The sequence below is a fragment of the Rissa tridactyla genome, chromosome 9, assembly GCF_028500815.1.
Source record: "Rissa tridactyla isolate bRisTri1 chromosome 9, bRisTri1.patW.cur.20221130, whole genome shotgun sequence".
NCBI lineage: Eukaryota > Metazoa > Chordata > Aves > Charadriiformes > Laridae > Rissa > Rissa tridactyla.
In genome coordinates this window covers 24,309,661-24,325,563 of record NC_071474.1, presented here as the reverse complement: position 1 = coordinate 24,325,563, position 15,903 = coordinate 24,309,661, and the positions used below count along the sequence as shown (strand labels likewise).

General features: G+C 53.0%; 2 protein-coding genes across 2 annotated transcripts; both read left to right on the top strand.

Annotated features, from left to right (window-relative positions):
- Positions 1–4,015: 4,015 nt before the first annotated feature.
- RPP25 (ribonuclease P and MRP subunit p25) lies at positions 4,016–4,666 on the top strand. The gene has a single exon (XM_054214988.1). The coding sequence runs from the start codon at positions 4,016–4,018 to the stop codon at positions 4,664–4,666; it is 651 nt and encodes a 216-aa protein (XP_054070963.1).
- A 2,923-nt stretch (positions 4,667–7,589) lies between these two features.
- Positions 7,590–15,398, top strand: LOC128914887 (cytochrome c oxidase subunit 5A, mitochondrial). Its single transcript, XM_054214568.1, has 5 exons — positions 7,590–7,704; positions 11,323–11,439; positions 12,540–12,661; positions 14,046–14,168; positions 15,236–15,398. The coding sequence occupies exons 1-4, from the start codon at positions 7,626–7,628 to the stop codon at positions 14,157–14,159; spliced, it is 432 nt and encodes a 143-aa protein (XP_054070543.1). The 5' UTR covers positions 7,590–7,625; the 3' UTR covers positions 14,160–14,168; positions 15,236–15,398.
- The last annotated feature ends 505 nt before the right edge of the window (positions 15,399–15,903 follow it).

The window sequence follows — 15,903 nt, the reverse complement described above, 5'->3', positions numbered from 1 at the left end:
CTGCCCCCTCAAAATGAGGATTATTTTGAGCTCTGCTGTTTTCTGTTTATGGTAGGGATCACAGAATTGCAGGGTTGGAAGGGACCTCTGGAGATCACCCAGTCCAACCCCCCTGCCAGAGCAGGGTCACCCAGAGCAGGTTACACAGGAACGCATCCAGGTGGGTTTGGAATGTCTCCAGAGACAGAGACTTCACCACCTCTCTGGGCAGCCTGTGCCAGGGCTCTGCCACCCTCAAAGGAAAGAAGTTCCTCCTCATTCATAATAAGGAATTTCTCTTGCTGGCTCAGTTATTGGGGAGCTGGTGCTACCCTAGGGTGCTCCTAGGGTTCCTCTGGCATTGCAAGATGGCCCTGGGAGCCTGGTGTTGCATCCTCTGAGAGCTGGCACCACCCTAGGATGCTCCTTGGATTTCTCTGGCATCTGGAAACAGCCCCAGCACCCGTGGGAGCCTGGGGCTGCATCCTCTGGGAGCTGGTCCCAGGAAGCAGCAGGTCCCAGACCCTGGTGAGGATCAGGGCAGGGGATCCATCTGTGGTCCCCCTGGGGCTGCAGTCAGCCCGGGTACCAGCCTGCTGCTGGGTGCAATGTGATGAGCACCTGAGACCTGAGCCGGACCGATGTGACGCAGAGATGGACGGTGGCACTGAGAATTTCCTTGTATCGGATGCTTTGACTTTCCGAGCCGCTCCCAACGCAGGGCCACCTTGGATGAAAGAAAATATAGAGAGGGCAGGTGGAGGACAGGAGCTCGGGTTACTGTTCCTCTCCAGCTGCCCTGCTCTCTGTTAGCAATGTGTTTCTGGGGTTTTTTCCCCTCAGCCTTGGCAGGGGCCGGTCAGCTCTGGCTCCACGCTGTCCCCTGCAGCCCTCTCCAGCCTTGCCGCTGCCAGCGGTCCGTCCTCTCTCAGCTCATCTGCCAAATGGCCCTTCCAAGCTCACACCTCCTGTGGGGTCGGGGCCTGGAAAGAGGGTCCCCACCAAGGGATGGGACCCCCAGCCCTGTGGGGTGCTGGCAGTCTGTGGCGCCGGGACACAGGATGCTCAGAGAGAAACTGTAATGGGGAAAGAGAGGGGAAAAAACCAGTCCCTGGGTCCCAGTGTGACCAGAGTGGATGCTCAGGGAGGACAGCCAGACAATATGCAGGGTGTAATTGCTTTATTCCTATTTTTTTTCTCCATTACTGCCTTTACCATCTGTCTCTTCCCCGTTTTAAATGACTCCCCATCTTCTTTCCCAGTGGGTTCTTTTTTCCCAGTCCCCCCACGGCTGGGACTATCTGTGCCTTTGTCCCCCCCCATCCTTGCTCTCCTCCCTCTCCAGCTCTGCTGTTCACCGTGGCTGAGCTCATTTCAGCTATTCCTTTAGCCTGGAATAACTGATCCACTCTGCTGTCCTCCAACAAATAAGCTGACAGGCTAATGAATGGCTTCAGATGGTAATTAGCAGTGGAGTTGCTAATAACGAATTTCATTTACATTTTAAGCGCTGCAGAGGAAAAGCGAGACCCTGTCATTAATGCCCCCCTCTCCTTGCTGCAGCCTTTGCCTCGAGGGGTGTGCACCCTTTGAGGGATGTGGAGAGGCTTGGCTGTGATTGCACCTCGTCTGCCTCCATTTCGGAGGCTGCAATAAGTAGTTTACTAAGCAGCAATTGAGGTGGGGGGTGGGGATGGGGGGAGAAGCTCCTGCTGCTTCCAGCATCTGATAGGCAAGGAAGGCTCCCCCACACCACGAAAAATGGGCCACGGGAGGCAGGAGCTGGTCCCAGGCCAAGAAAATAGGGCTGGATGGTTCACCCAGCGCCGGGGATTCATCCAACGGCAGGCTGGGCACTGACAGGGACATTGCCAGCCCTCCGTGGCCATGTCACCCTGCCGCGGCGCCAGCAACTGTTTGCGCACCTGAGTAACCACTCAGAGGGATTTCTCACCTCCCTTGACCGTACACACGCTGCGAATGGTTGCTAAAACCCCTCGTGATTATTTTCCTAGGGTTTTAGCATCTTTTGAAGGCGGTCATTTCCCCGAAAGGCTTAATCCATCCCTGCCTGCCTGAGGATGGAGCTGAGAGCCTTCTGCAAGGATGATGCTACATGCAGCCATCGAGTGGAAAGGGGGGAAAATGGTGTTGTTTTGTCCAGCAGGAGCGAGGGATTCATGGTGGCAGCCCAGCGACGAGGCATGCTCACTACCACAGAGCGCCAGGCGGGACCGGGGGGATGCTCAAAGCCTGAATCCAGTACCAGGGTGTGTGTTGCCCTGCCTCAGTTTCCCTCTCCGCACCAAAGGGGCCTCGTGGGGTGTCACCTGCACCAGGAAAAGACGCTCTCCATCTCCTCGGGTTTTCCAGCGCAGCGGGGCACTGCTTGCGTCCCATCCCATGTGGGTGAGGCACCATCACCATCCTTCTCCCTGCACCCGCAGACCCCACCGGACCCCAGTCTGGTGGTCGGCTCAGGGGGTGCCCCATACCTGCCCCCCCATTTAGGGCAACGGTACCCCCAGAAAGCCGCTTTGGGGGCCACAGGGATGCAGGGGTTCAGCCCACACGGGAGGGTACAGCCCCATCCTGCCTTCACGTCTGCCGGCACCAAATCCGTTGATTTATTTATGTATTTTTTCAAGCCCTGCTTAGAGTGAAAATAATCCAGGGGCCTCCAGAGGCTGATAAGATTTGACTGCAAGTCAATACTCGGCATGTCTTTCCACTGTACAATGATCCCCCTGCCAGCGGGGCGGGAGGCTGGGGACAGGCAGGTGACAGGGGCAGGCAGACGGCCAGCCTGGGGCAGGGACATCGCCTCTGCCCCAGGGGAAGAGATTGGGGGCAGAGAGAGGAGATTTTCTGGCCTGTAATAAGTATCTCCTGGGGTGTATTGCTGGTAAATACGATGGTGACCCCACGGCGGGCAGCTCCGCGTTGGGGATGTGGAGATGAGCAAGGGCTGGGGTCTGGGGAGAGGGAGGGATGGGGAAGGAGGAGGAGGAAGGAGAGAAATCACCCGTGAAAACTGGCTCCGCTGCGACATCTGCTACTTGGGGCTTTGGGGACAGAGAGGTTTTCCTGCAGGCAGAGCCAGGGCTGAAGTTGCGGGGTATTGGGGGGGGAGCAGAGCCCTGGCACGCTCAGTGCATGCCCCCGGCAGGCAGATGGGCACTGCCGCCATGCCATCTGCCAGGATTTCTACTGCCCGCGGGTCCCAGTAACTTCTCTGATGGCTAATAAGGGTTGAGCTCAGGCTGATGGCACCTCCATGCCATCCCTGGGTGCAGCGGGGCCGCCATTCCTCATCTCCCTAGGGATGCTGCTGGGGAGAGGAGGCAGGGATGCAGGAGGGCTGGCTGCCCGCGCTCTGCTGACACTTGCACTGAGCACTCGGTGTCCTTGAGCAGAGCAAGCGCCGGGAGAAGGGACCAGGTTCTCTTTAAGGGGCAGGACTCCGGGAGCATCACTAAGGCAAGAAAGAGCTTCTCCCTCTGCCTTCCACCTTCCCCTTCCCTGCCCGCTCCCGGCTGGGGACCCGGGCTCCCTGCCCTCCCCTTTGCCTTCCCCGGGGATGAAGGCAGGAGCTGGGTGCTGGGATGGGAGGCTGAGCGAGGGGAGGAGGAGGAGGAGGAGGGGAGGGAGAGGGGGAGGATCTGTTAATTACACAGAACAGCTCTGGGGGCTGCCGAAGTCCAGAATGAAGAGAAGAGCAGCAGAAGCGAGTGCTGCAGTGGGAGCGGAGGAGCCCAAGCATCACCGAGAGACAGAGCCAGCTGTTGTCCCCGCTGGGAGCAATCAGGGGCACCCAGGGGATCCTCCAGCCCCATCCCCCCTGGGGGACAGCCTCTGGCACAGCCACCGAGCCCGCTGCCGGCTCCTCCGCAGACAGCCCCGGGTGAGGAGAGGGGAAGGGGCTGGTGTTCCCGGGGGACAGGGTTAAACTCAGCCCTGGAGGGCAGCTGAGCCAGCCCTGCCATGGTCCCGGGGGGCTAGGAGCCCCAGCAGATCCATTGGGAAGGGGCGAAGGATGGCTGCTGAAGGAGGGGGAGCCAAGCCCGTTGCCCAGTCCAGGATGGAGAACTTCCGAAAGGTGAGGACCTCGGAGGAGGAGAGCCCCTTGCCCTTCCCCGACCTGCCCCCGGACGTGGTGGAGATGAAAGTGAAGGAGGGCAGCAAGATCAGGAACCTGATGAACTTCGCCATGGCCCAGATGGAGCTGAAGGGAAGCCGGCAGATCGTCTTCAGCGGTTGTGGCAGGGCGGTCACCAAGACCATCACCTGTGTGGAGATCATGAAGCGGAAGCTGGGAGGTCTTCACCAGGTCACCAAGGTACGCTACAAAACCTTGCTGGAGGTCTGGGAGAACCAGGACCCGCTGCTCGGTGGCCCAGCACAGAACCTGACTGTCCACAAGAACGTCCCCTCCATCTGCATCCTCCTCTCCCGAGACCCCCTGGACCCCAACCAGACGGGCTACCAGCCCCCAGAGCCCCGGCACGGGCTGGGGCCGCAGCTTGGCAATGCAGGAGAAGACACATCCAGCTCCTCCACCAAGGGGTTGAAGCGGCCCCTGCCCCCTCCCGGCGAGGAGCTGCTGACCAAGAAGTTGCAGGTACAGGTATCCGACAGCCCGAGGGGCTCAGGGACCACCGACTGCCAGCCGGATGGCCGCCACTGACCCCACCACCTCCTGCTGGGTACATATGCAGGAAAAAGCCCTCTATATAGGCAGGAGATGGTATGCTGGAGAAATTCCGGGGTTTTTTTAGCTGCTTTGCTGTGGATAAAGGCAGTGCTGGGCTTGCTGCGGGGTCACCAACATGCTGCAGGCTCCCCCCAACATGCTGCCACCACTCCAGATGACCCCTGTGCATGAGGGGCTTGCTGCTGGGGGGGGACCTTGTCACCAGATTAAAGGGTTAAACTTGCCAGCTTTGGGTTATGGACCTAAGCAGAGGGGGGGACGTGTTTGGGGGAGCCCCTGACCCTGCATTTGGCCACCCAGGGGTGATGCCACCACCAGCCCCATGTCTGCAGTGACCCCCCATAGACCAGGGAAGGTGGCTGCACACCGTTGCTCCCCACCGCTACATCTCAGCTATCAGGAGAAACGCTTTTATGCCAATTAACACCTTCATTATCAAACCCACTGCAATTACACACGGCAAGGAGCGGTGGGGTTTATTAACGCCAGGCTCGGCACCGTGATTCATCCTGAATCAAGCACACAAACGAGCAGACGGGTCGCTCCCCCCGCCATGCTGTCGGCAGGACGGCAGAAGAAAATACAAAAATACAACAACCCTCCTCCTCCTTCCTTTTCCTGCAGCAGATATTCTGGTCTCGGCTCTCCCGGAGGGTTTGGAAGGGTCTGGAGCTGGGGGGGAAAGCCCCAATGTTGGGAGCTGGGGGCGGTGGGAGGGTTGTCATTGTTGAGGGATATTAGTCGTTTAGCGTAAATAAGTAAGTTTTAATTAGAATAAGTTACTTAGGGTTATAATACGGTGGGATTTATGCTGTTTGCTTAGCTTTACTTAGCAGGAGTAGCTGGATTTGCTGAAGCTTTTAGGTCACTATCGTTATTTTTCTTAGTAATTTTCCTAGCAGCTGCGTTTAGTCTTTTAGTATGGGAAAGCGGTTTGATATCACTCTGACGTTTTGGTAGCGTTTTTCCCCAAGTCCGGGACTCTTCAGCTGTCCATGTAATGCCAGCGAGCACAGGCACCCAAGGAGGGTAAACCAGAAGATACGGAGACTGAGATACCCTGGGCCGAAACCGCAGATCAACACGATAAGACCCGGACACAGAAAAAGAAGCCAATGAGAAGACTCCAGACCAAAAATCACCATTGGACTAAAAGGGGCGTGAGGGGCGGGGGTGTGTGGATCACAAGAGTAAAATTGGCCAGGGATTCCTTTGCTGGGGGTCCCTCTCTTTGGAGGCACCCAGCCCAGGCTGTCCTTGCTGCTGTACCTTCCAATTAAATTAATTATTTTATAAAATCCAGTGCCTGAGACTGAGGGGAAACCTCGGGTTGAGCGTGAAGGAAGAAGTGCTCCCGGGAGCGTGTGCGACACCAGGAACGGTGTGCGGATGCTCGGGCAGCTGTTGTGGCTGGATGCGGTGCCCGGCACAGGACGGGGAGGTTTTGGGGGTCCTGGGCTTGGCTGCGGAGCCCTTGCTGCAGGAAAGCACTTCGGAGCCAAATCCCCGCTTCTTCCAGGTGGGGAAATGAAATGAATGGAAAAGCAGGAATGAGAGGAGATGAGGGGAGCAAGGAGGAGGAGGAGGAAGCATAGGGCTTTGGTCGGCAAGGATGATGTTATCTCCCTCAGCAGGCAGCTGCTCCTCCAGGCCAGAGCCTCCTGGTTATCTGTCCTGCTGCAGATTGAATGTTAATTTCCAATTGTTTTTTTGTTTGTTTCTTTTATAATATTTTATAATATTGTGGGTTTGGGGCTGAGAAAGCTTTGGGCTCTGTCCCACCCAGCGATGGCTCCTCCCAGCCTCCTCTCTCCAGCACAGACACCTTTCAGGTCCAATCCTCCACCCTGCACGTGAGGGGAGCAACCAAATGTCCTAAAAATCACGTTAATAAATAACTCTGCAAGCACTCTGATCGGAGCCCAAAGTCTTTCACAGCTGCACAGCTGAGAACTACTAGCCCCTCACCAGCCCTGCTGTCTCACACAGCTGCCAGCAAGGAGAGGGAAAAAAACACACAAAACATCAGTCATCTCTCCTTATTATTTTTGTTAACGTGCAAAATGATTTTTAATTGGTTTTATACGCAGGCAATTTCCAATCTCGGAGGCCATAGGAGCCTGGGGAATTTTGCACTCCTTGCTTTGCTGGCTGTGGACCAAGGCTTTCCCGCATGAGAAAACGGTTAAAAGAACCACCTGTAACCCAAAATACAAAGCATTTCAAACAGCGTGATTACATCTGCTTCTGCAGGGTCCTGAGGGAACTCGACGAGCAAAATTATCGTGACGCTCTCATGCTGCGCTGCTGAGGGACAGCACCAAGAACAGTTTTGGGGCCTGTTTTGTGGGCCCGGTGGCATCCCCGTGGCTGGGTCAGCTCTCCCCTCCCGAGGGCAGCGCCCCACGGGCAGTGTCTGAGGTCTGGGGACAAGGACACAACGTGTGTGCCAGGGCTGGCAGTGGGGCAGAGCTACAGAAAGCCCCAGAGCTGCTGGACGCCGCGGCCACCACCCGGCTGGGTCCAATGGTTCCCTCCCTCACTGCGAAGAAGCCAGGCCGTTTTCCCGCGCCAGAGGTGGTGCCAAACAGCGAGGGCACAAAGCCCGCACCGGGGTCATGCCCGGTTAACGAGGCCACTTGCAGACAACCGAGCAGCCGCGATAAAACCCTAAAGCACGTCCGCTACCGGCCTTTTATGCGGCGGGGAGACCACCACCTGCACGCCACCTTCCCCGCCCTCGCCACAAAATGGCGGCCGGCTCCGCCCCAAAATGGCGGCCAGCCCCGCCCGGCGGCCGAGGCGCTAAGCCCGGCCCCCCGCGGCTGTCCCGCCGTCTGTCCCCGCCGCAGCTGTCCCTTCCCTCCCTCCCCATCCGCTGAGCGGCCCGCCCCCCCCCCCCCGCCCCGGTGCTGCCATCCCCCCCGCCACCATGCTGGCCGCCACCGCCGCGCTCCTCCGCCGCTGCGCCGTCTCCGGCCTCCGCGCCGCCGCCGTCCGCCGCCCCGCAGGTGAGAGGCCGCCCTGTATTCGGCCTTACGACCCCCACCCCCGGTTCGGTTCGGCCCCGGTGCTCGGCCGAGGGCGCCGTGTCCCTGTAATGACCCGCCGGTGTCACTCGAGGGCAGGCCACAATTGCGGCCTAGTGCGCGCCGCCCCCGCCGGGCCTGCCCGCCGCCGCGCCCGGTAACACACCCCGGTTCCCCCCGTCGTTACCGGCCCCACCGCCTCGCGGGGATAGCCGGGCGCCTTTCCGGGGCCTGCAGCCAGGGGGCCGGCGGCGCTTTTCCCCGGCCTGCCGCCAAGGTGACATTGAGGGAGGTCAGCGGTGATCTCCGCGGACGGGCACCCCCGCCCGGGGCCTTTCCCCCGGCCCCGCTCCGGCTCTTGCCCCCCTTTATTAACACCCCAATTAATAGGAAGGGGAAGAGGAGCAGCCACCGGCAGCGCGGTGTGGGTGCCAGGGTGAAAACACACACAATGCAGTGTCTGTGCATCTCAATTAATAGCGAATTAAACTGGCGGTGGTCACGTTTAAAATGCTTGGGGTCCTGCGTGTGCCTCTCCTGTAGCGCTTGGGGAATTAAAACAGTTGCTGTGGGGGGTGGATTGCTTCATTTTTAAAAAAAGGCAAAGTGATAAGTGGTGGTTGCCCTGTTTGCACGCTGGGATTTCATGGATAAGCCTTAAAAACATTTAAAAGGCATTAGAATCCTTTCCCCGCAGTGCCTTTGCACTCCTGCTGAATCCCGCTGCTCACAGCCCTGGCTTTTCCGCGCCGTCCCTACCGAGCGGCCTCCATGTTCTTCTCCTCCAAGGTCCTGCCTTACCGAGGGCCCGCGTTACCCTCCCAACCTGCTGCGCCTTCCCCGCAGCCCTCAGGGCCTTGTGTTTTGGCAAAGGTAATGCCTTCGGTTCATCTCCTGAGCCTCTGGGTTTAGGTTTATATTCTGTAATGTTTTAAAACGGTCTACATGTAATGCCCTTGCTTCTCCTTGCCAGTCCGGCCTTTTTTGGTGAACTAACGTTCCTCTTAATGCATGTTTTTCTTCCGGGCTCGTTAACAGGAAAACCTGACAAGTTCCAGCAATCGGGGAAGATTTAACACGCGTTTGTGAGCTTTTCAGGCTCTTGCAGCTTGTTACGTTCTCTTAAAAAACGCACCTCTGCAAACATACATGCCTTTTGTTTCTTCTTCCCAGAGTCGGGAATCTCCCCAGGGGTGGCTTGGTGTGGTTCGACTGTCACGCAGGCACGGTGCGTGTGACAGTGACCTTGATGGACCCCACGGAAACGCGAGGCACCCGTCTGGCTCCTGCTTTGCCAGGGTGGCTCGCAGGGTCCGCTCTCCAGTATAGGCTTTCAGTCCAGTAGAGAGATGGCAGCGTTAGTATGGGAAACAAAGGGTGGTAAAGAAACAGAGCAGCGGTTGAAAAATGCCTCCTGGGAATCCAGAGTTCAAATTCCTGTGGTTTTTCTTTATTTGCCTTCGGGATCCTTTTAGTCCAACCAAGTCATTCCTTTATTTAAGACTAAAGGGAATGGTTTTGTTGAGCGCTCAGGGGATAGGCTTTAGTTTTTTGACTTAAAGGTGGCATTTGAGAACTTCAGGCCAGGCTTTTCTCAAACTCAGATTTGCTGTTTCTCTGTAGGGTTTGCTTTATGTTTTGGAAACACTGTTCTCCCCCAAACGATGCATATCTGAGGGTTTTTCAGCAGTGTCCTCTGACTCCCTGCCTGGGCACAGGGGACTGCTCTTGCTCTGAACTCAGCTGCGCATGTGATTTATTAGAGAAATTGGGGTCAAAGATCAGTTTTGGAGCTGGGGAAGGGATGGGGAGTGTCCCTACAGCACGGCAAAAGAGCATTATAATTCTGGCTTGGCCTGTCATTTACTTTTCCCTTACCTAGTTATGTAGATAAAACAAATGACAATATTTTCGTGGCTTGGGGAGCATTGCATACACCAGAATTGCAGCTGAAATGTTGGACCACCTTACGTTTTGTTAAAAATCTGGATTGCATTCTGATCGGGCCGTCACGTATTGCGAATAAAGATATATCTTGATGTTGTGGTCGTTCATTCTGTTATATTTTATGTAGAATTAAGGTGCTGCCTCGCAGTATGCTACTCACTGCGATCTTCAAACTAGAAAAATACAGCTGGGAGTGATGCAAAAAACTCAACCTAGTCTTTTATCTTGCGTACGGAATGCAAGGTACGTGGTTTGGGGGGTTCCTTCTTTTAAATAAAACTTTATGGTTGGTCAGCATGAGTAGTTCATGCTAGGTTAAGAAAGAAAAAGTGACTAGCCATATCAGCCTTCTCTGAAGCAGAGCTTCAGGCTGGCAAGGTCATATCTGGTGTATGACCTCTGCGCAAATATTAGCGGAGTGGAATTACCGGCAGGGAAAGGGAGCAGCCGGTAGCCAGGCTGTGTTGTGCTGGTAAGGCAGCTTGCAGGGTACTCGGCTTTGCAGGGAGGACCCAGTACAGCTCCGATGCTGTGGAGGTGGCTGTACCCTAAGTTTTAGTTCCTTTGGGAAAACTCTTCCAACCTTTTGGGTTAAAAAACAGCCCAGCAACAAAGCAATTTGTGTTAGAGTGGTGTTGAGGGAAGAAATGAGTTTATAATCGCGTCAACCTTATTTGCCCATTGGCGAACAATCCACTTTTGTGTTTTATTAATTACGAAATATTAATGCAGTTACAGCAGTGAGATCCAGGAGTTTTATCTTGGACAGACACAGGGACAGCAGCGATTCTGTTTTCTCTTTCAACTCTTCAATATCCTCTAATAGGTTCCTTGTGCTCTTCAGAGCCTTCATAATTGGGCTCAGGTCGTTTTGTGCGGATCCCTACAACCACTTCAAAACAAGCCCTCGTCAGCTCTGAACGCGTGGTGGAATCAAAGACCTGCAGCTCGTTGCTGTTGAGTTGGTCTGTTGGTTGGGAAATCTGCGCTTCCTGGATTACAAAACTGGTTATGGAGCAATTTCAGGAGTGGTCTACAGTGGGAAGTTACTCCAGAACAAACCAGCGTGTTCCTCTGAAGTGGACAACGATATAACTGATAGGATACAGGGTTTTATTTCTGGAAAGAATGCCACTGGAAAACCGATTCATGTAGCTGAACTCACGGCACAGACAAGTCCTGTGGTTTTGAGGGGGGTCGAGTGTGGGGAACAGAACGATTGTGCTGCTTCAGGGGGCTGATGATGAAGTACCTGTACGTTACGTTTCTCTGGCTTGCTTGGCTCTCGCAAGAGGGAAAGTTCCTCTCTCTTGTGGAAGTAGGGCTCCCAGAAAAACTTCTCTTAAGGACCAGTTATACAGAATTGGTTTTCTCTTGGCATTTCCCCCATCCCTCTTGATCCTGCTCTGACCAAAGGATCGAGGAACACTTTAGAGTTCTGATGCGAAACAGAAGATACACACTTTGCCACAAAACGAACAACAGGTATTTAATAAGTTTTATTCATCCAGTCCTTATCCAGGCTGAGGACTGATCTGGATTCCCTGTAGTGAGTGAAATACATACTTTATGGCTTTTTTTTTCTCTTTATCAGGACTAAAGTACACTTATTTTATGTTTGCTCAAAGCCTCTTCCTTTCTTTTTGCATTCAGCTGTACTGCCTGCCCGCTGCTACTCTCATGGGTCACAAGAATCAGATGAAGAATTTGATGCTCGCTGGGTGACATATTTCAACAAGCCAGATATTGATGCCTGGGAGCTCAGGAAAGGTATGTTGAATGAAAAGGGAGGAGTGACATGGAGTAAATATAACTGCTTCATGACCAGAAATAACAACTTATTTTTACTTTGCTGTGGGAGAGCAGAAAGAGTGAAAACTGGGAGTTTGGTGTAGGAGAGCAATAATGTAAATAGCTAGCGGGGGCAAGGCGCTATGCGAGCCTTTCTTTATCTGTTCTGAGTCAGCTGGCCACTCCGTGTGTGTGCCCGTGGCTGGCATGCTGCTGTTTGCTCAGCTCTGCGCCTGTCCCAGCAGGCGATGGCACCTCACCAACCAGCCGAGCGGGTTGGAAGGAGCTGTGGCTTGCAGATTGAGGGAGAGTGGGGGGGACAAGGCAGTGGGAGTCCAGGCTCAGTAAATCTTAGTGCCCCCGAGTACGCGTTTTACCACCTGGATGGGAGGGAGAGAAACATTTGGTCTATTTGAAAGGTGTATTTGAGCTCATCTGTTGCGTAATGAATAACCACACGCATTTTTCTTTGGACTTTGATTTAATACTTTGGCCATAACTCACTGTAGGGTTGTCTTCAGTTGTTATTTGCTGTGGAGTTGCCAGCTCCTATTAAACTACCCCAATTAAAGCTTATAAATGTGTTTGCATAACAGCCAGAGGGATCATTCCAGCATCACCTGGAAGACTTGGTGTTGGGCTCTTCCCTCTGAAAGGAGAGGAAGGAAGCAGACGGCGGCTCAAGTTCTGATTTCATTACACCTGTAGGAATGAAGTCATTTGGATTTCTTAGTGACTCCATAACTGATGCGCCGTGGTACAGACACTGACTCCTTTTGGGAGCACAGATGAAAATGGCCCACTGGGATTTCATGAAATCCACTTAAAATCTGCAGTAGTGAGCAACAGAGAAAGGCAGAAGAGCAAAAGAAAACCCTTGGCGCTGTGTGCGTATATGTGTCCCCAAAATAGCAGTGAAAGCTGTAATCGGCTTCTAATGGCGACTGGTGGTGTGGTAATACTTAATTCTTTCATAAGGTGGAGCAAAATAACGCTCCTTTGGATAGGTTCAAAAGGTTTCTTTTGATAACGTGATGAGCTGACGCCAAGTTCCTCTTGGTGTTTCCGTATATTCGCAGGCATAAACACGCTTGTGGGTTATGACCTGGTTCCGGAACCAAAAATCATCGATGCAGCTCTGAGGGCATGCCGACGGTTAAATGACTTTGCCAGTGCCGTCCGCATCTTAGAAGTTGTAAAGGTGAGTGGGGTGGCAGCCTGGGGTGGAACCGCTGCGTTCGCATTGCTGAGAGCCCTGCGGTGGAAGAGTTTCTTCTTGGCTTATTGTTAGAGATGCAAAGGGAAACCGCTATTTCCTGCTGCCAGAATCAATGTCTGCTTTACAAGCACGTGCTCCATGGCTTGAAATAATTGTTTTGAGGTAAGAGTACTCAACAGCACAGCTTCGTGGAAGTATATAACATTATTATTTTCATATTTTTCTGTCCCGATGCTGACTCTCGTGGTAAAGTCTTTCAGGATTTTTCTTTTTTTTTTTTTTAGTAAGCATTACTAGAAATATCTCAAGCAAAGGCAGCTTACCGGCTTCTTAAAGGACTCAGTACTGAGCTGGCTGGGAGTAGTAACTTGGGAAGCTGCATAGGCTTGAAAAACAACATAAACCAGCACCTTGAAACCCGAGTCCAGCCTTTATTTATCAGGGAGTTAAAATGGAGGGGGATGGAGGCAGGAGTTCTTCTATTTCAGCTGTAGAAGCCAGCAGCTATGCTATTCCAACTGGGTTTGTTTTTTTTTTTTTGCCACAGCTGAGGAGGGCTGGCTTGGAGGTCTTTGCTGCCAGCTCTTAAATCCACTTGCGTCAAACTCTACTCCACCATCAGTTGCTTTTCAGTTTGCTATTTCTGCATTCTTCTCTAGAACTGAAACTCTTTCCGTGGTTTTGGAGACATAAGACCAACAGAAGAATCTTCATATGTTTTCCTTATTTTTTATTTTTTTTTTCGCCCCTAGTCCCCCACCATGTAGGGCACAACTCAGTTTATCAGAACTCGGGGGGCAGATTTACGGTCTTCGTGGAGTCCTGCCTAAACATTATTCAGGGGGGTTGTGTTTTTCCCCTAATTTCCAAGCAAGTTAAATTTTCTCTCGGGTCCACCCAAAAGCTGATTTTTATTTTTTCCACTTTGCTGTGATCAGACACCATTTTCATTCCGTTTCCTAAGATGTCGGTGCTCTTTGGGCTGGTTTGCAAAGCATCCCTTATTCAAGGAGCTTGGCTTGGCCTTCGGGTTTGTCATGGTGCAACACACACGTTATGGGTCACATCAGCCTGATGTTGAGTGAGGGAAAGGCATCAAGTGTTAGGAATAATCTGCACGTCCCCCAAAGGGGAGTTCAGCATTATTCTGGGGTGCTTTGCCACGACGGTCCCTTGAGTGGGAGGACTGTCCAGTAGAGCTGTATGCCAGTCTTGTTTATTTGACGCACAGGTGAAGCTGGGCTGCGCTCTCCGGTCCTGTCCCCATGAGGTGGATCAGACCGTGGACCATTTTTGAGAACACTTGGTCACAAAACTGGCCGGTGGAGCTTGCTGTGTTATTTCAACACTGTTTCTTTTCATTCAGGACAAGGCAGGACCTCACAAGGAAATCTACCCTTACGTTATCCAGGAGCTTAGACCAACTTTGAGTGAACTGGGAATCTCCACTCCAGAGGAACTGGGCCTGGATAAAGCATAAATCTTACCGGTAAGGGACACCGATGCTTCCAAGGCTCTCGCCATGGGACTCTGCTCCTCTAAAACTCTCCTGGCAAAGGCAGAGTCCTCTTCCTTGCCTTCGTGGGTCTGTGAAGTTCTTGTAATGTGGTTCTCCAAATAACTCTAATGACAGGTCTCCAAGAAAAGGTAGTAACCCTTTTCAAGGAAGGCTTAACAAAAGGAGAGTGCAGTTGATTGAGGAGGGATGGGGTGGTTGGCCGCCATACTCGACCTCCCAGAGATTTCGAGATAGCAGTCGCCGAGACAACGGGTATTGCAGCACTTCTCCGGCAGCCTGGCAACCTTTGCTCCTCACCAGCTTCTCCCCCGGAAGCATTTTTAGCAAATGACAGGGTCATTTCCTCTGGAAATGCACAAACTTTCATTTTATTGTCACGGTGTAGCCAGCTGGGAGACACTAATTCCTAGTTTATGCTAGAAAATGGGCCCCACTGACAGTAGTCACCCAACAACACTGAAGGTTCTTCACCTTCCGCTTAAAATATCATCTTTTTCTATAATTAAACACTAATTTGGAGGGCCCCTCGCTTACAGAATATGCAAATCATCTGTACTGGCTTAGATCTAAACGGTAAATACCAGGCTCTCGCGTGAACTGCAGGGTCTGAAGGTGCTGTTACTGAGCACCAGCTTCTCTGGTTAATGAGGATCTGTCATTAAGTATAGGCAAAACCTAACAGGCTATAATCCCCGACTAAAATAAAAATCCTCATGGAAATTACATAAAGGCAGGCTCCTCGCTTGGTTCCTTCAGGAGGTGGCCAGTGTCGTATTCCAGCCTTTTTTTAATAGCACGCTCAGAATAGAGCTATCGGGTGTCAGGCTGCAAATAGTGTTTAATTCTGGATCTTCGAGTCCCTGCCCTGGGATGCGAAGTTGGGGATGTGGTAATTGCGTTTGGAAGCTGCGTGTGGGTAAATTGGGCTTTTGAGTGGAAAAACAAGCAATGAGAATAACACGTTTTAGACCCCATGGAAACTTTGTGGAGATAACAGGCCGCTGCTTTAATGGGTTTTCTCTTCTTTTCTGTTCCAGGTGCATTACTGGAGCGTTTCGCTGATGCTCCCCAATTGTACACAGTAGCCTGGAGACACAGATGTTAAAATATTACCTTATTTGAAATAATTTCTTCCTTTATTGAGTCATAATGTACGCCATGTGAAGTTGGACCTAATAAAGGAAAAACTGGTTTGACTGATGCGGTAGCGGTGGTCTTGTCTGATTATTTCTGTTTGCTTTTACGGGGAAGAGGAAGAAGCAAAGTGTAAATGTGAGAAATTAGGTGTTAAGAGCTTGTAAATCCTTCCTGGCTGTGGGAAGGGAGAGGCTCGGCTCGGTCCAAGGGGCACGGTGGCCCTCTTGGGGTCCGCTTCAGGGCAGGGGAGAGCAAGGACCTGGCAAAGTGCCCTTGGAGGAGCCGTTATCCCAGGACGAGACCGGGGCTTAACGAAGCCCCCGAGGACGGCAGGAGGCTCCTGCTGGCACCGGCTGTACTCCCTCATGGTGCCTGGGCAGGCTGGTGTCTGGCAGGGCCGGGAATCTGTTCTGGAACTCGGTGCCAGTGCAGGCAGGGACTGGGGGGGGAAAAAAGCTGGGGGGGGGGAAGGGGCATTCCTTTTATTATTTTTTTTTTTTTTTTTCACCAAAAAGGAATTTTTCAGAAAAACATGAATTTGGGCAGGGAAGCGGGTCCCAGGGGGCGG

Coding starts and splice junctions, on each gene's coding strand:
- LOC128914887 (XM_054214568.1), top strand. CDS start 7,626: ATGCTGGCCGCCACCGCCGCGCTCCTCCGCCGCTGCGCCGTCTCCGGC. Junction 7,705..11,322: donor CGCCGTCCGCCGCCCCGCAG/GTGAGAGGCCGC, acceptor TTTTGCATTCAG/CTGTACTGCCTGCCCGCTGC. Junction 12,662..14,045: donor GCATCTTAGAAGTTGTAAAG/GTGAGTGGGGTG, acceptor CTTTTCATTCAG/GACAAGGCAGGACCTCACAA.
- RPP25 (XM_054214988.1), top strand. CDS start 4,016: ATGGCTGCTGAAGGAGGGGGAGCCAAGCCCGTTGCCCAGTCCAGGATG.